A 14,258-nucleotide genomic window follows, 5' to 3' on the forward strand; every position below is an offset into this window, starting at 1 on the left:
CTCCAAAAACATGTTACAGCTCCACCTGCTGAGAGCCTATCCTCCAAACTTAGTGCAGGAATCATCCTGTGCTGTTTTTCTCTGAATTCATTTGAGAACGTCCTCAGCTGTACCTGCTACAGTGCTGTAACTTCACTGGAAATCCTGTATGTAAACAGTGTTTACCACACTTCTGGCTAAGTTGTGGCAAAGTGGGAGCAGCTACAAGCAAATTCCTGGCAAATATATTTTAAGCTAATGTTAAAAATTGCATACAATTTGCCATCTGACCTCAGCATACAGGGTTACTAGACCTTGTTTGAATACTGTACAGATGGATCTATTATTTAATAGTTGAAACAATCAACTTCCTCATTATTTTCCATTAGGTTTCCAGTCAGGCATTTCCCACAAACAGCAACTTCTATAAATAACCAGTTCATCTGTTTTGGTGAAGGTATAAATGGTGGACAGAGACACCAGAACACTTTGTATAGTGCTATGGGATCTTTTACATCAACCTCAGTAGGTAGATGGGGCCTCTATTTAACATCTCAACTGAAAGACCCTACTTCTGACAATACAGCACTCCTTTAGTACTGCATTGAAGTAGTAGCCTAGATTATGTGCTCAAGCCTTAAAATGAGGCTATGGTCATAAAGAATCATTGAGGATCAGCAGGGTTGGGATTTCCTCACTACTTGTCCTGATTTTCCTCTTTCCCAGTGGAAAGGATAAACTGTTATGTTGCTAACCTTATAAATGACTAGTTTCCTAACACTACATTTCAGTAAGTACTTAATTGGCTGTAAAGTGCTTTGGATGTCTGCTGGTCATGAAAGTTGGTAATTTAATATAGAAGATTTCAAGCACTAATACTGTTGGCTATCAACATGTAGAATGATGGGGTGGAGTAAAACACATTTTATCCACGATTGGCATCAAAACAATTAAATTTAAAATTATATTTTTTTATTCTGGTCACACTATTAACACAATACAGCAGCATATATAAAGCACCGCTGTTGATGTGCCTCACAGCTCTGAATTTTACAGTCCTTTCCTAGTACTCTGGAACATATCAGCCACGATGGGAGCAAAGCATGTCAAGACCTGAATTTCAGCTCATTACAAAAACTGAATCCACGACCATTATCTCCACTGGAGTTAGATTAACTTGACGACCGGAAAATATTTGTGAACAAAAAAATCGAATTCTGGAGGAACCTGAAATTAAAGAAAACAATTACTATCTAGCAGTTCACAAGCACAGAATTAAATTGTACAGCAGAGTATGAGAAAGCTTGCTGCATTACCTATCTTTATAAATGTCTCTTATAAAGTCTCACCTCTGATGTCTGGTTCCTGTTAATACTTAAAATTGGGTTGTATACTTGTATTTATTTAACTTTTCAGATATTATATGGCAATGCTCCATAGCATTAACTCTTCCCATCCCATGCAACCTGCCCCATACTTTATATTTCTCACCTGCAGAAACCTATACCACACCAAACCTTGCTCATCATTTTGTCTGCAGCAGCTGCCGCCACCCCTCCCCCACTCTTCTAAAATCTACACATGCAACTGCAAGGCTTTAAAACACAGGCACTCTTTAAAAAAAAAATAGGAGTGTTAAAAGCTTGATTATAAATATGAGTATCTCTTTTAATCCCTCTGCATATTACAAATATACAAAGAGTACAGAAGCAGACAAAGCAGTAGAAAAGTTATTGAATAAAAAGGGATGTGTGTAAATTAGCCAAAATAAGTTCTTGGAAGACCAGAACATAAATGTTATTTTGAGGACAGCCTGGCAGCAAGGTGCCTCATTGTCCCAACACAAATCAGAACAATGGGCGCATGACGTGATTTTGGAATATGCATCGCTTGTGGGTGAGGGTCATAATTACAGCCCGTAGTTGAAATATTTACCCCCAATATCTGCAAAACATGTATGAGAGAATCTAAAAATAAGATGCTGATTACAAGTATGAATTTCAGAACAAGCAGTTGGCTGCACTGTCTGCTTCCCATCATTACATTGCTGTCTCGCCATATATCAGTAGGCCTGAGGAGATTATGAAGCATTTGAACATTTGACCTGCATAATGTGAATACATATTTTTCTCAATTCCTGTCCTGAAGTTGCTGGCTCTTTGCTGGGGCACAGCACTGACAGGTGTTTCACCAGGATAGCCATGTTTCATGTGAGATTCAGAACTTTTTTTTTAAAACCTATCCTCACCAAATAGTCTCTCACAATTCCAGCAGAGTCAACAAGGAGTAGGAACCCCTGGGTGTTTTCCTCCCCCTATCCCAGGGTGCTGAGACCAATTGTATTGCTGCCCAGGCTAAGAATAGCTAACTTAACACAGACGAGAGATCTGATCTTAATGGCTGAGCTGGTCACTGGATAAAATCATTTAGCCATGGGGGCCCTTGACTGAACCCCATTTTCAATCCTCAGCCATAAAGAGTTCTCAAAAAAAAATTGGTAATTATAGGAGCATACAGTGAGCTTTTTGATCTGGTTGAATGTATTATCACTCTACACTGAACGATATTTTGCTGGAAGTAGCTGGGGAGGGGAAGGAGGAGATTGGCACAGAAGTCATTGGGTGCATTAGGCTTGACACCAAGGTCAACATCGCATTGACTCAATGCACTTCAATAGTGGTAAAATATGTTATCTCTTTCATTGGTCAATACATGCTGTTTTATATTAATGGAGGTAGAAGCTACCCAAACTACTCAGTTAAAAGGAGTGAAAGCGATAATTCTGCATTACAAATATTAATCGTGATCTTTATCTTGGACCACTGCACAAAACGAGTGGCTGTTGGGGCAGGACCAGAATGTGTACAGAAGTATGTCCATCTGGCTGTAGCCTGAAGTACTTTAAGAACCCTCCCTCAAGTTCTCCTTAGTATACAGGATGACTTGGCCTGTATGAATCACACGGACATGTAAACTCAATAAAGACAAATGTTCGGTCCTGCCTCCTCTACCTACTAAAAATAATAACAACTTGTATTTACATAGCGTCTTTAACTTAGTATAACATCCCAAGGCGTTTCACAGGAGCATTAGAAAACAAAATTTGACACCGAGCCACATAAGGAGAAATTAGGGTAGATGATCCAAAAGCTTGGTCAAAGAGGTAGATTTTAAGGAGAATCTTGAAGTTAAGAGAGGCAGCCTGGTCATGAAAGTAAAAGCCCATGGAATCCAGGGCAGTGGCGAGTTGGATCCAAAGTTGGCTCAAAGGTAGGAAGCAGAGGGTAATGGTTTATGGGTGATTTTGTGACTGGAAGGCTGTTCCTAGTGGAGTTCCGCAGGGCTCAGTACTAGGTCCCTTGCTTTTTGTGGTATACATCAATGATCTAGAATTGAATATAGGAGGTATGATTAAGAAGTTTGTAGATGATACTCAAATCGGCTGTGCGGTTGATATCTTCCTGCAGTCTATAGCTATCAATCAACTGGTCAGGTGGGCAGAACAGTGGCAAATGGAATTTAATCCGGAGAAGTATGAGGTAATGCATTTGGGGAGGGCTAACGGAAAGGGAATACACATTAAATGGTAGGACACTGAGAAGCGTAGAGGAACAAAGGGACCTTGGAGTGCATGTCCACAGATCCCTGAAGGTAGTAGGCCAGGTAGATAAGGTAGTTAAGACAGCATATGGAATGCTTGCCTTTATTAGCCAAGGCATAGAATACAAGAGCAGGGGGTTATGCTTGAATTGTATAAAACACTAGTTAGGAGACAGCTGGAGTACTGCGTACAGTTCTGGTCACTGCATTACAGGAAGGATGTGATTGCACTGGAGAGGGTACAGAGGAGATTTCCGAGGATGTTGCCGGGAGTGGGGAATCTTAGCTGAGGACAGATTGGATAGGCTGGGTTTGTTTTCCTTGGAACAGAACAGGCTGAGGGGAGACCTCATTGAGGTGTATAAAATTATAAGGGGCCTAGATAGAGTGAATAAGAAGGGCCTATTTCCCATAGCAGAGGAGTCAACAACCAGGGGGCATAAATTTAAAGTAATTGGTAGAAGGTTTAGAGGGGATTTGAGTGGAAATTTCTTCAGCCAGAGGGTGGTGGAAGTCTGGAACTCACTGCCTGAAAGAGTGGTAGAGGCAGAAACCCTCACCACATTAAAAAAGTACTTGGATGTGCACTTGAAGTGCTGTAACCTGCAGGGCTACGGACCTAGAGCTGGAATGTGGGATTAGCCTCTTGTTGGCTGGCACGGACACGATGGGCCAAAATGGCCTCCTTTGGTGCTGTAAATTTCTATGATTCTATGATGAGCTGAGGCAGGTGTGGAGTCGGGCGATGTTCTGGAGATGGCAATAGGAGGATTAAGTGATGGCGCAGGGATGTGATCAGAAGATCATTTCATGGTCACATATGACACTAAGGTTGCGAACAGTGTAGTTCAGCCTCAGACAGATACTAGGGAGAGGGATGAACTTGGTGGGTAAGGAACTGAGTTTGTGGCAGGGACTGAAGACAATGGCTTTGGTCTTCCCAATATTTAGTTGGAGGAAATTACTGCTCATCTAGTACTGGAAGTCGCACAAGTAATCTGACAATTCAGAGACCATGGAGGGGTCGAGAGAGGTGATAGTGGTGAGGTTGAGTTGGGTGTCATCAGCACACGTGGAAACTGACGCTTTGATTTTGGATGATGTCGCCAAGGGCAGCATGTAAATGAGAAATAGGAAGGGACCAAAGGTAGATGCTTGGTGTGACACCAGAGGTAACGAAGCCACTGCAGGTGATTCTCTGGTAACGATTAGATAAGAATGGAACGAGGTGAGTGCAGTCCCACCCTGCTGGATGACGGTGGAAAGGCTTACAAGAGGGTGGTGTGGTCATCCGTGTCAAAGGCTGCAGACAGGACGAGGAGGGATAGTTTACCTTTGTCAGTCACATGTCATTTGTGGTTTTGATTTCATTACTGTGGCCGGGGTGAAAACCTGATTGGAGTGATTCAAACATGGAGTTCTGGGAACGATGGGCATAGATTTGGGAGGAGACAACATGTTCAAGGACTTTGGGAAGGAAAGGGAGGTTGGAGATAGCGCGGTAGCTTGCAAGGTCAGGGGGGGTCAAAGGTTGGCTTTTTGAGGGGAAGATTGATGACCGATTTGAAGGAGAGGTGGACAGTACCTGAGGAGAGAGAACCGTTAACAATATCAGCTGACATGGGAACCAGAAAAGGAAGTTGGGTGCTCAGCAGTTTAGTGGGAATAGGGTCAAGGGAGTGGGAATAGGGTCAAGGGAGTAGGAAGTGGGTCTCATAGACAAGATGAGCTTGGGGAGGGCATGGGAGGAGATCGGAAAGAAACTGGAGAAAGATGCAAGTTCAGGGCTAAGGCAGGGTGGAACCTTAGAGGACATTGGCCCAATGTGCTAGGTGAAGGAAAGTTGTAGAGGCAGCTGATCGTATGGGCTCAATCTTGGTGACAAAGAAGTCCATGAGTTCCTCGCACTTGTTGGAGGTGAGTGTGGAGGAGACAAGAAGAAGAAGTTTAAGAAGACGGTTTGCAGTAGAGGAAAGAAGCCGGTTATCTTTGCATTCCAGAATCATCCTGGAATAGTGAGCAGTTTTGGCAGACGAGACCAGGACCCGATGATGTTTTTATGTGGTCCAGCCAGATCTGGCAGTGAATGGCTAAACTAGTTGTCATATCCATTCAAGTCTACGTCCCTTGGACTTAAGGGAGCGGAGATGAGGGCCATAACAGGGGAATGGCCAGGGTGAGAGAGAGTAATGGTTTTAATGGGAACTACGGCATAAAAGGTGGCAGTGAGGGTGTGGTTGAGCAGATTGGTAGCTGCAGAAGTGTCATGGTGAATGAAGGGCTGGACAGTTGGGATTTTGAGAGTGCAATTGTAAGAGAGTTGGGAGAGAGTTTTTTCCAAGGCGGACACAGAAGTTGGGTTGGGAGGGGGAAAAGGGGATGTTGGTGGAGAAGGATACAAGGAAGAGGTCAAAGATGGCCTTATCTGTGATTGGCACGATGGGAGTAGCAAGGCCACGTGAGATGGTAAAGTCAAGGGGGTGGCTGTGAATATGGGTTGGGGAGTTTACATGGAGGGAGAGATTAAGAGTGGATAGGAAGGCAATGAACTCTGAGGATGGAGAGCATGATGAATTAAGATGGAGGTTGAAATCATCGAGGATGAGAAGTTGCTCGGTACAGAGGCTGAGGGAGGAAAGCAGTGAAGATATCTCGGTGAGAACATTTTTATGGTAGGTGATGGTAGAGAATGAGAATTTTAAATGAGAGGCGAGATGCTCAAAGGAGGAGAAAGTGCCAGCGGAGTGGGATAGGCCAAGATGTGATTTGGTGTTAAGAGCCACACTGCCACCACGACAGACGGGTGGGGAAAGTGGTGGAAGGCATAGCCAGGCGGGTGGCTTCATTTAAAGGTAAGGTGTCATCAGCCTTCATCAGATTTCAGTCAAGACAATGATGCAGATGCAGTCATCCATAATAAACTCATGGATGTCAAGTGAATGCACTTTCTGGTGGGAGATGCAGGGAGGGGCAGTGATAGCTGATCCGCTGCCAGAGTCCACAGGGTCAGCATTGGAAGGGATGAGTTGGACGGGGAGGAGATTGGCAAGATTAGCCTTCAGCGGGTATGCTGGGCAGCAAGGTCAACAAGAGTTAATAGGGCAGTTGGGGTTGCTGCGCGTAAGGAGGCAGCGATGAATGCCAAGGTGGGCCCCTCGGAGGATGCCAGGTGAGGCATAGAGGGAAGTTGTATGTTTATCTAACAGTGAGTCGAGCCTGGGACGGTGGCAGGAGAGTAGGAAGGTCAAAGAGTAATGAAAGGTTGGGATATCAATTTGGGAGGGCAGAGTACCTGAGAGGGGAGAAACTAAGGGAAACATTACGACAGGAGAGCTGTCAAGGAGGGGTAGAGAAAAAAAGAAAAGGGGGGGGTGGCGGGGAGGGAGAACAAAAGTGGAAATAGAGGCGGTGGGCTCAGGTCCGGAGCGACATCCAAAATGTTCACGCGAATGGACACAGGCTAAACTCAAGTTACATGGGCCTGGTTACACAACAATTATTAAGATACATATATTCTATTCCAGATGGCAAAAATAATAATGCAACAATTCTAGGTAATTTTCGCCTTACTATGAAATGAGTTTCTCTCAGCTCTGATGAGACAAACTGTAAAAATTGAAACTGCATAGGATTTAAGATCTATTAGTCGGCTCCAAATAGAAAGCTTATTTGATAAAAAGACCAGGTATTTAAAACACAAGATAACATTAAATTATTACAGTAACATTTGAAAACAGATCATCTGTTTAAAATTGGTTTAAGCATTGCCATTTATTGTCACTGACTTATAAGGGGCTAGGGAGCAGTAACTTGGGTTCATACGCACCCAACATAATGATCACTGACACAGTGGAATTTCCAGGACCAGCCTCTTAGAATCTTTTGAGTGAGCTCTAAGCATTAGGACAGCCTCTGATTTGGATCTTACCGATGGGGGAGTGGGAGTAGGAAAAAGTGTGCTGCTGCAGGAACAGAAATCACTGGCATGATGTGATACTGTTGATTAGAAACGAGTTGCACATTTGTTGCTGTAGGTGGTGGCAATGAGCAAGAGAGCATGTTGGGCCATATGGGTGCAATGTATAACTGCCTGGACCATCAAGAATTCTACCACTCTAGAACTGCAGTGCCCTGTGTTTCTACTGCCAAGTGTCTATGAGGAAAAAGATGGCCCAGATTTTGCGTTGAGGCTAACCGCTTCACCGTTATGGAGTAAATCGAACAGCAACTTCCAAAGTCCTGAGTTTTTATTCATTCACGGGATGCGGGCGTCGCTGGCAAGGCCAGCATTTATTGCCCATCCCTAATTGCTCTCGAGAAGGTGGTGGTGAGCCGCCTTATACAACTGGCTTGCTAGGCCATTTCAGAGGGGCAGTTAAAAGTTAACCACATTGTTGTGGGTCTGGAGTCACATATAGGCCAGACTGAGTAAGGACGGAAGATTTCCTTCCCTAAAGGACATTAGTGAACCAGTTGGGTTTTTATGACAATCCGCTACTTTCATTGCCACCATTACTGACACTAGCTTTTTATTCCAGATTTATTTAATTAACTGAATTTAAATTCTCCAGCTCTGGTGGGATTTGAACTCGTGTCTCCGGATCATGATGGATTGATGAAACGAGGTAACACATTGAACAACACAGCAACAGAGGCACTTCACAAGAGCCTGTCTAAAGGATTACTATTATCTTAAATGATTACTATCAGTTAAATGTGGAAATCCGGAAGTTTCTGTCCGATTTATCTTGCTCCTCCACAGACTGTGCTATAACAGTAGCAAATTTATGTAAGAGCGTGAAGTTCCAGTACCTACTCACTAGTTACCCACTAAACACGGCAGAAAAAAGGTTAGGGCTGGTCCATTCAGGTTTAAGTGAATTTTTAACGGCGTGTTAAGCAATGTTTCCTGCATGGCCAACACTGCTATGCAGCGCTCCAGGGAACCTACACAGTCAGCTTTTCAATGTAAAAACCGCACAGGGCCAAAAACATTACAGGGAACATTGGTGGTAAGTCAGAATTACTGCCAAACAATCTCTCTGGCACTGAAAATGTTATTTTACAAGTGTGGAGTCTCATTCCTTCAGAATTAAATTAGTGTTGGAAATTTTAAAACATTTAAATATTTTTTCTGTTTATCTCTATTTTGCTTTCTGTACATTTTAGAATGAATTAAATCTAATTTATACTTCCTGTTTTAGACTGTGTGTCTCAGGATTCTTCAATCCGATTGGTAGAAGAGACATGCTGTTGCGAGCACTGCTCACATATGCCACATATGACCCATAGAGGGCCCCGCGCTAGAAAGGATCTCTAGGAACTGTAAGTTGATGCTCAAAAGCTCACAAAGTCTGTGGGCAGCGGTCAGTATGAACAGCAGGTGCTGTTCCTTCGCCGCTGATCGCAAATTCCGGACCGATGAATTTGCTTGCTCTAGCAAACACCATGTTCTTGTCTTGCTTGATGCAGCTGTGCATAGCTGAGTGCCTAAAGATAGTGATATCTCCAGTGACAACCCGATATGAAGCTGCTGCACAAAAATTATGGGTGGCGGTGACTTTGATGACCACTGCTTGTACTGTGATGGAGGAGCACTCTAGGTCAGATTACTGCACATGTTCAACTCAGCCATGGCTTTCTTTGACAAATGTGCGCATGTAGCAGTATAGTTTGGTGTGTGGATACCAGTGAGTAGGAAATGCAACTCCAGCGCTGCCTGACCTTCCTCTGTAGCATCACATCTTCTTCCAAAAAGCAGATACAGAGAAGGCCCAATGGGAAATCACTGTGCCTTACGGTAACTGAAAAATGGCAACCCCACAGCAAATGACTAATAAAAAGCTATTTGGTTGTAGAAAAGAAAATCTAAAAAGAATGGGTCAAATACAACCAACACACTGCTAGTATGAATGTGTCTATTTGGCTCTTTAAATGTTCTTCTGCCTTCTCCAGAGTTTAACAATCTTGAATTCAGGTTCTATATCGACGAGACAAGGAAACACGACAAATAAAAAAAAATGGAGCTCATCATATCACGTTCACTTAATTTGCTTGGAGCTGCACTTCCTGCATCTGCAGAACATGAGAGAGACATAAGTGGCTAGAGATTTGGCATAACAGATTGCCACCCTATTTCCTGATTGGCTGCATCTTATCGAAAAATCTAGGCTTATATTTTGAAAAGCTTTTTAACTGTAAGGGGCATCAAGCAGAGACCAATCCTGTTCACTCACAGCGCTCAGGAGCAGGATTTCTAGCTGATAAGAACATAAGAAATAGGAGTAGGAGTAGGCCATCTGGCCCCTCGAGCCTGCTCCGCCATTCAATAAGATCATGGCTGATCTGATCTGATCATGGACTCAGGTCCACTTCCCTGCCTGCTCCCTATACCCCTTTACTCCCTTATTGCTCAAAAATCTGTCTATCTCCGCCTTAAATATATTCAATGACCCAGTCTCCACAGCTCTCTGGAGCGGAGAATTCCATAGATTTACAACTCGGAGAAGAAATTACTCATCTCATTTTTAAATGGGCAGCCTCTAGTTTTAGTTTCCCTTATGTGGAAATATCCTCTCTGCATCCACCTTGTCGAGCACCCTCATTATCCATAAGTTTCAATAAGATCACCTCTCATTCTTCTGAACTCCAATGAGTAGAGGCCCAACCTACTCAACCTATCTTCATAAGTCAACCCCCTCATCTCCGGAATCAACCAAGTGAACCTTCTCTGAACAGCCTCCAATGCAAGTATATCCTTCCTTAAATACGGAGACTAAAACTTTACGCAGTATTCCAGGTGTGGCCTCATCAATACCCTGTACAGTTGTAGAAGGACTTCTCTGCTTTTATACTCTAACCCCCTTACAATAAAGGCCAACATTCCATTTGCTGAACCTGCATTCTAACTTTTTGTGTTTCATGCACAACAACCCCCCAAGTCTCTCTGTACTACAGCACTTTGCAATTTGTCTCCATTTAAATTATAATTTGCTTTTCTATTATTTCTGCCAAAGTGGATAATCTCACATTTTCCCACATTATACTCCATCTGCCAAATTTTTGCCCACTCACTTAGCCTGTCTATATCCCTTTGCAGATTATTTGTGTCCTCCTCACAATTTGCTTTCCCACCCACCTTTGAATCATCAGCAAACTTGGCTACATTACACTCGGTCCCTTCATCCAAGTCGTTAATATAAATTGCAAATACTTCTCCTAGCCCAAGGGTGCTGAGGCCTGTAGTGCTCACACCTTTGCCCCTAGTTAGATTAGGCAACTCAGCATGGACCAGGGATCAAAGCTGATGATCAGGTGAGGTCGGCGAGTGAGTCGGGAGGTCGGGGAGTCGGGAGGTCAGCGAGTCGGGTGGTCGGCGAATCAGTAGGCCCTGTGAGGACGGCGAGTCGGTAGGCCCTGTGAGGTCAGCGAGCCAGGGGTTCGGAGGCCGCAGAGGTCAGGAGTTCGGAGGTCGGGAGTTCGGAAGGCCAGTGGTCGGTGAGGTGAGTTGGTAAATAACTCTTCTCCATTTCTTCTTAACTAGATTTTAAACTAGACAAGTCTAACTAGAGGGATGGCAGTGCAGCTCAGTCCTGTGGAGTGCACATTCTGCGGCCTAGACAACCATGTGTGCAGGAGATGTCTCCAGCTTCAACTACTCGAGCTCCACATTTTGGAGCTGAAGCAGCGGGTGGAATCAATACGGTGCATCCGCGAGGCTGAGAGCTATGTGGATAGCACGTTTCAGGAGGCGGTCACCCCGCAGCTTAAAGGCGTGCAGGCAGAGGAGAAGTGGGTGACCACCAGACGTAGTAAGAATTCTAGGCAGGGAGCGCAGAAGTGCCCCAGTGAGTCCATCTCGTTTTCAAACCGATATTCGCTTCAGAATATCGGTAAGGACGATGGTGCCTCTGGGGAGTGTAGCCAGAGCCAATTCCAAGGCACCACGGGTGGCTCAGCTGCACAGGGGGGAGAGACGAAGAACAAAAGAGCCCTAGTGATAGGGGATTCTATAGTTAGGGGAACAGACAGGTGTTTCTGCGGCCGAAGACGTGACTACCGAATAGTTTGGTGCCTCCCTGGTGTCAGGGTCAAGTATGTCACAGACGCAGGGCATTGGGGGGGGGGGCGGGGGGAGTGTAAACAGCCAGAGGTCGTAGTCCACATTGGTACCAATGACATAGGCAGGAAGAGGGATGAGGTCCTGCAGGCAGAGTTTAGGGAGCTAAGAGAGAGATTAAAAGGTAGTAAGGTAGTAATCTCCGGATTACTCCCAATGCCACGAGCTACTGAGTACAGAAATAGGAGGATAGAGCAGAAGAATACGTGACTGGAGAGATGGTGCAGACGGGAGGACTTTAGTTTCCTGAGGCATTAGGACCGTTTCTGGGGGAGGTGGGACCCATACAAGCCGGACGGGTTACACCTCAACAGAGCCGGGACCAATATCCTCGCGCCTGTAAAAAGGGAACAGCAATAATCACAGGTGATTTTAACCTCCATATTGATTGGATAAATCAAATTGGTCAGGGTAGCCTTGAGGAGGAGTTCATAGAGTGTGTAAGGGATGGGTTCCTTGAGCAGTATGTAATGGAACCAACCAGGGGGCAGGCTATCTTAGATCTGGTCCTGTGTAATGAGACAGGATTAATAAACAATCTCCTAGTAAAGGATCCCCTTGGAATGAGTGCTCTTGGCGTGATAGAATTTCAAATTCAGATGGAGGGTGAGATATTTGGATCTTTAACCAGTGTACTAAGGTTAAATAAAGGAGATTACAGAGGTACGAGGGCAGAGTTGGCTAAAGTGGACTGGGAAAATAGATTAAAGTGTAAGACGGTTGATAAACAGTGGAGTACATTTAAGGAGATATTTCACAACTCAAGAAAAAAGTGAGGAGGAAAGGGTGTAAGAGAAAAGATAGCCATCTGTGGCTAACTAAAGAAATAAAGGACGGTATCCAATTAAAAACAAGGGCATACGAAGTGGCCAAAACTAGTGGAAGGACAGAAGACTGGGAAGCTTTTAAAAGCCAGCAAAGAATGACTTAAAAAAAATGATTAGAAAAGGATAGATAGACTATGAAAGTAAACTAGCACAAAATATAAAAACAGATAGCAAGAGTTTCTATAGGTATATAAAAAGGAAAAGAGTGGCGAAAGTAAATGTTGGTCCCTTAGAGGACGAGACCGGGGAATTAGTAATGGGGAATATGGAGATGGCAGAAACTCTGAACAAATATTTTTCTCAGTCTTTACGGTAGAGGACACTAACAAATATTCCAACAGTGGATAGTCAAGGGGCTACAGGGGGGAGGAACTTATTAACGCAATCACAATCACTAAGGAGATGGTACTCAGTAAGATAAATGCGGATAAATCCCCTGGACCTGATGGCTTGCATCCTAGGGTCTTAAGAGAAGTAGCGGCAGGGATAGTGGATGCATTGGTTGTAATTTACCAAAATTCCCTGGATTCTGGGGTGGTCCCAGCAGATTGGAATACTGCAAATGTGACGCCCCTATTCAAAAAAGGAGGCAGACAAAAAGCAGGAAACTATAGACCAGTTAGCCTAACATCTGTGGTTGGGAAAATGTTGGAGTCCATTATTAAAGAAGCAGTAGCAGGACATTTGGAAAAGCAAAATTCGGTCAGGCAGAGTCAGCATGGATATATGAAGGGGAAGTCATGTTTGACAAATTTGCTGGAATTCTTTGAGGATGTAACGAACAGGGTGGATACAGGGGAACCAGTGGATGTGGAGTATTTGGATTTCCAGAAGGCATTTGACAAGGTGCTACATAAAAGGTTACTGCACGATAAAAGTTCATGGGGTTGGGGGTAATATATTAGCATGGATAGAGGATTGGCTGACAAACAGACAACAGAGAGTCGGGATAAATGGTTCATTCTGATTGGCAACCAGTACCTAGTGGGATGTCGCAGGGATCAGTGCTGGATCCCCAACTATTTACAATCTATATTAACGACTTGGAAGAAGGGACTGAGTGTAATGTAGCCAAGTTTGCTGACGATACAAAGATGGGAAGAAAAGCAATGTATGAGGAGGACACAAAAAAATCTACAAAAGGACATAGACAGCTAAGTGAGTGGGCAAAAATTTGGCAGATGGAATATAATGTTGGAAAGTGTGAGGTCATGCACTTTGGCAGAAAAAAATCAAAGAGCAAGTTATTATTTAAATGGAGAAAGATTTCAAAGTGCTGTAATACAGCGGGACCTGGGGTTACTTGTGCATGAAACACAAAAGGTTAGTATACAGGTACAGCAAGTGATCAGGGAGGCCAATGGAATCTTGGCCTTTATTACAAAGGGGATGGAGTATAAAAGCAGGGAAGCCTTGCAATAGCTGTACAAGGTATTGGTGAGGCCACACCTGCAATACTGCGTGCAATTTTGGTTTCCATAATTAGGAAAGGATATACTTGCTTTGGAGGTAGTTCAGAGAAGGTTCACTAGGTTGATTCCGGAGATGAGGGGGTTGACTTATGAGGAAAGGTTGAGTAGGTTGGGCCTCTACTCATTGGAATTCAGAAGAATGAGAGGTGATCTTATCGAAACGTAGAAGATTATGAGGGGGCTTGACAAGGTGGATGCAGAGAGGATGTTTCCGCTGATGGGGGAGACTAGAACTAGAGGGCATGATCTTAGAATAAGGGG

The 14,258-nt window shown here is 44.1% G+C and overlaps 1 protein-coding gene across 2 annotated transcripts in view; it reads right to left on the bottom strand.

The window, feature by feature from the left end:
* Positions 1-929: 929 nt before the first annotated feature.
* Positions 930-14,258, bottom strand: part of naa35 (N-alpha-acetyltransferase 35, NatC auxiliary subunit) — a 136,443-nt gene continuing 123,114 nt past the window's right edge. For both annotated transcript variants that reach the window (XM_070882124.1, XM_070882118.1), the window contains one exon: positions 930-1,206. In XM_070882124.1, coding sequence (XP_070738225.1) covers positions 1,147-1,206 — 60 coding nt within the window. In that variant the 3' untranslated portion in view covers positions 930-1,146. The remainder of the gene's footprint in view (positions 1,207-14,258) is intronic.

Source organism: Pristiophorus japonicus, chromosome 1, assembly GCF_044704955.1.
Source record: "Pristiophorus japonicus isolate sPriJap1 chromosome 1, sPriJap1.hap1, whole genome shotgun sequence".
In the NCBI taxonomy this organism is placed as follows: Eukaryota; Metazoa; Chordata; class Chondrichthyes; family Pristiophoridae; genus Pristiophorus; species Pristiophorus japonicus.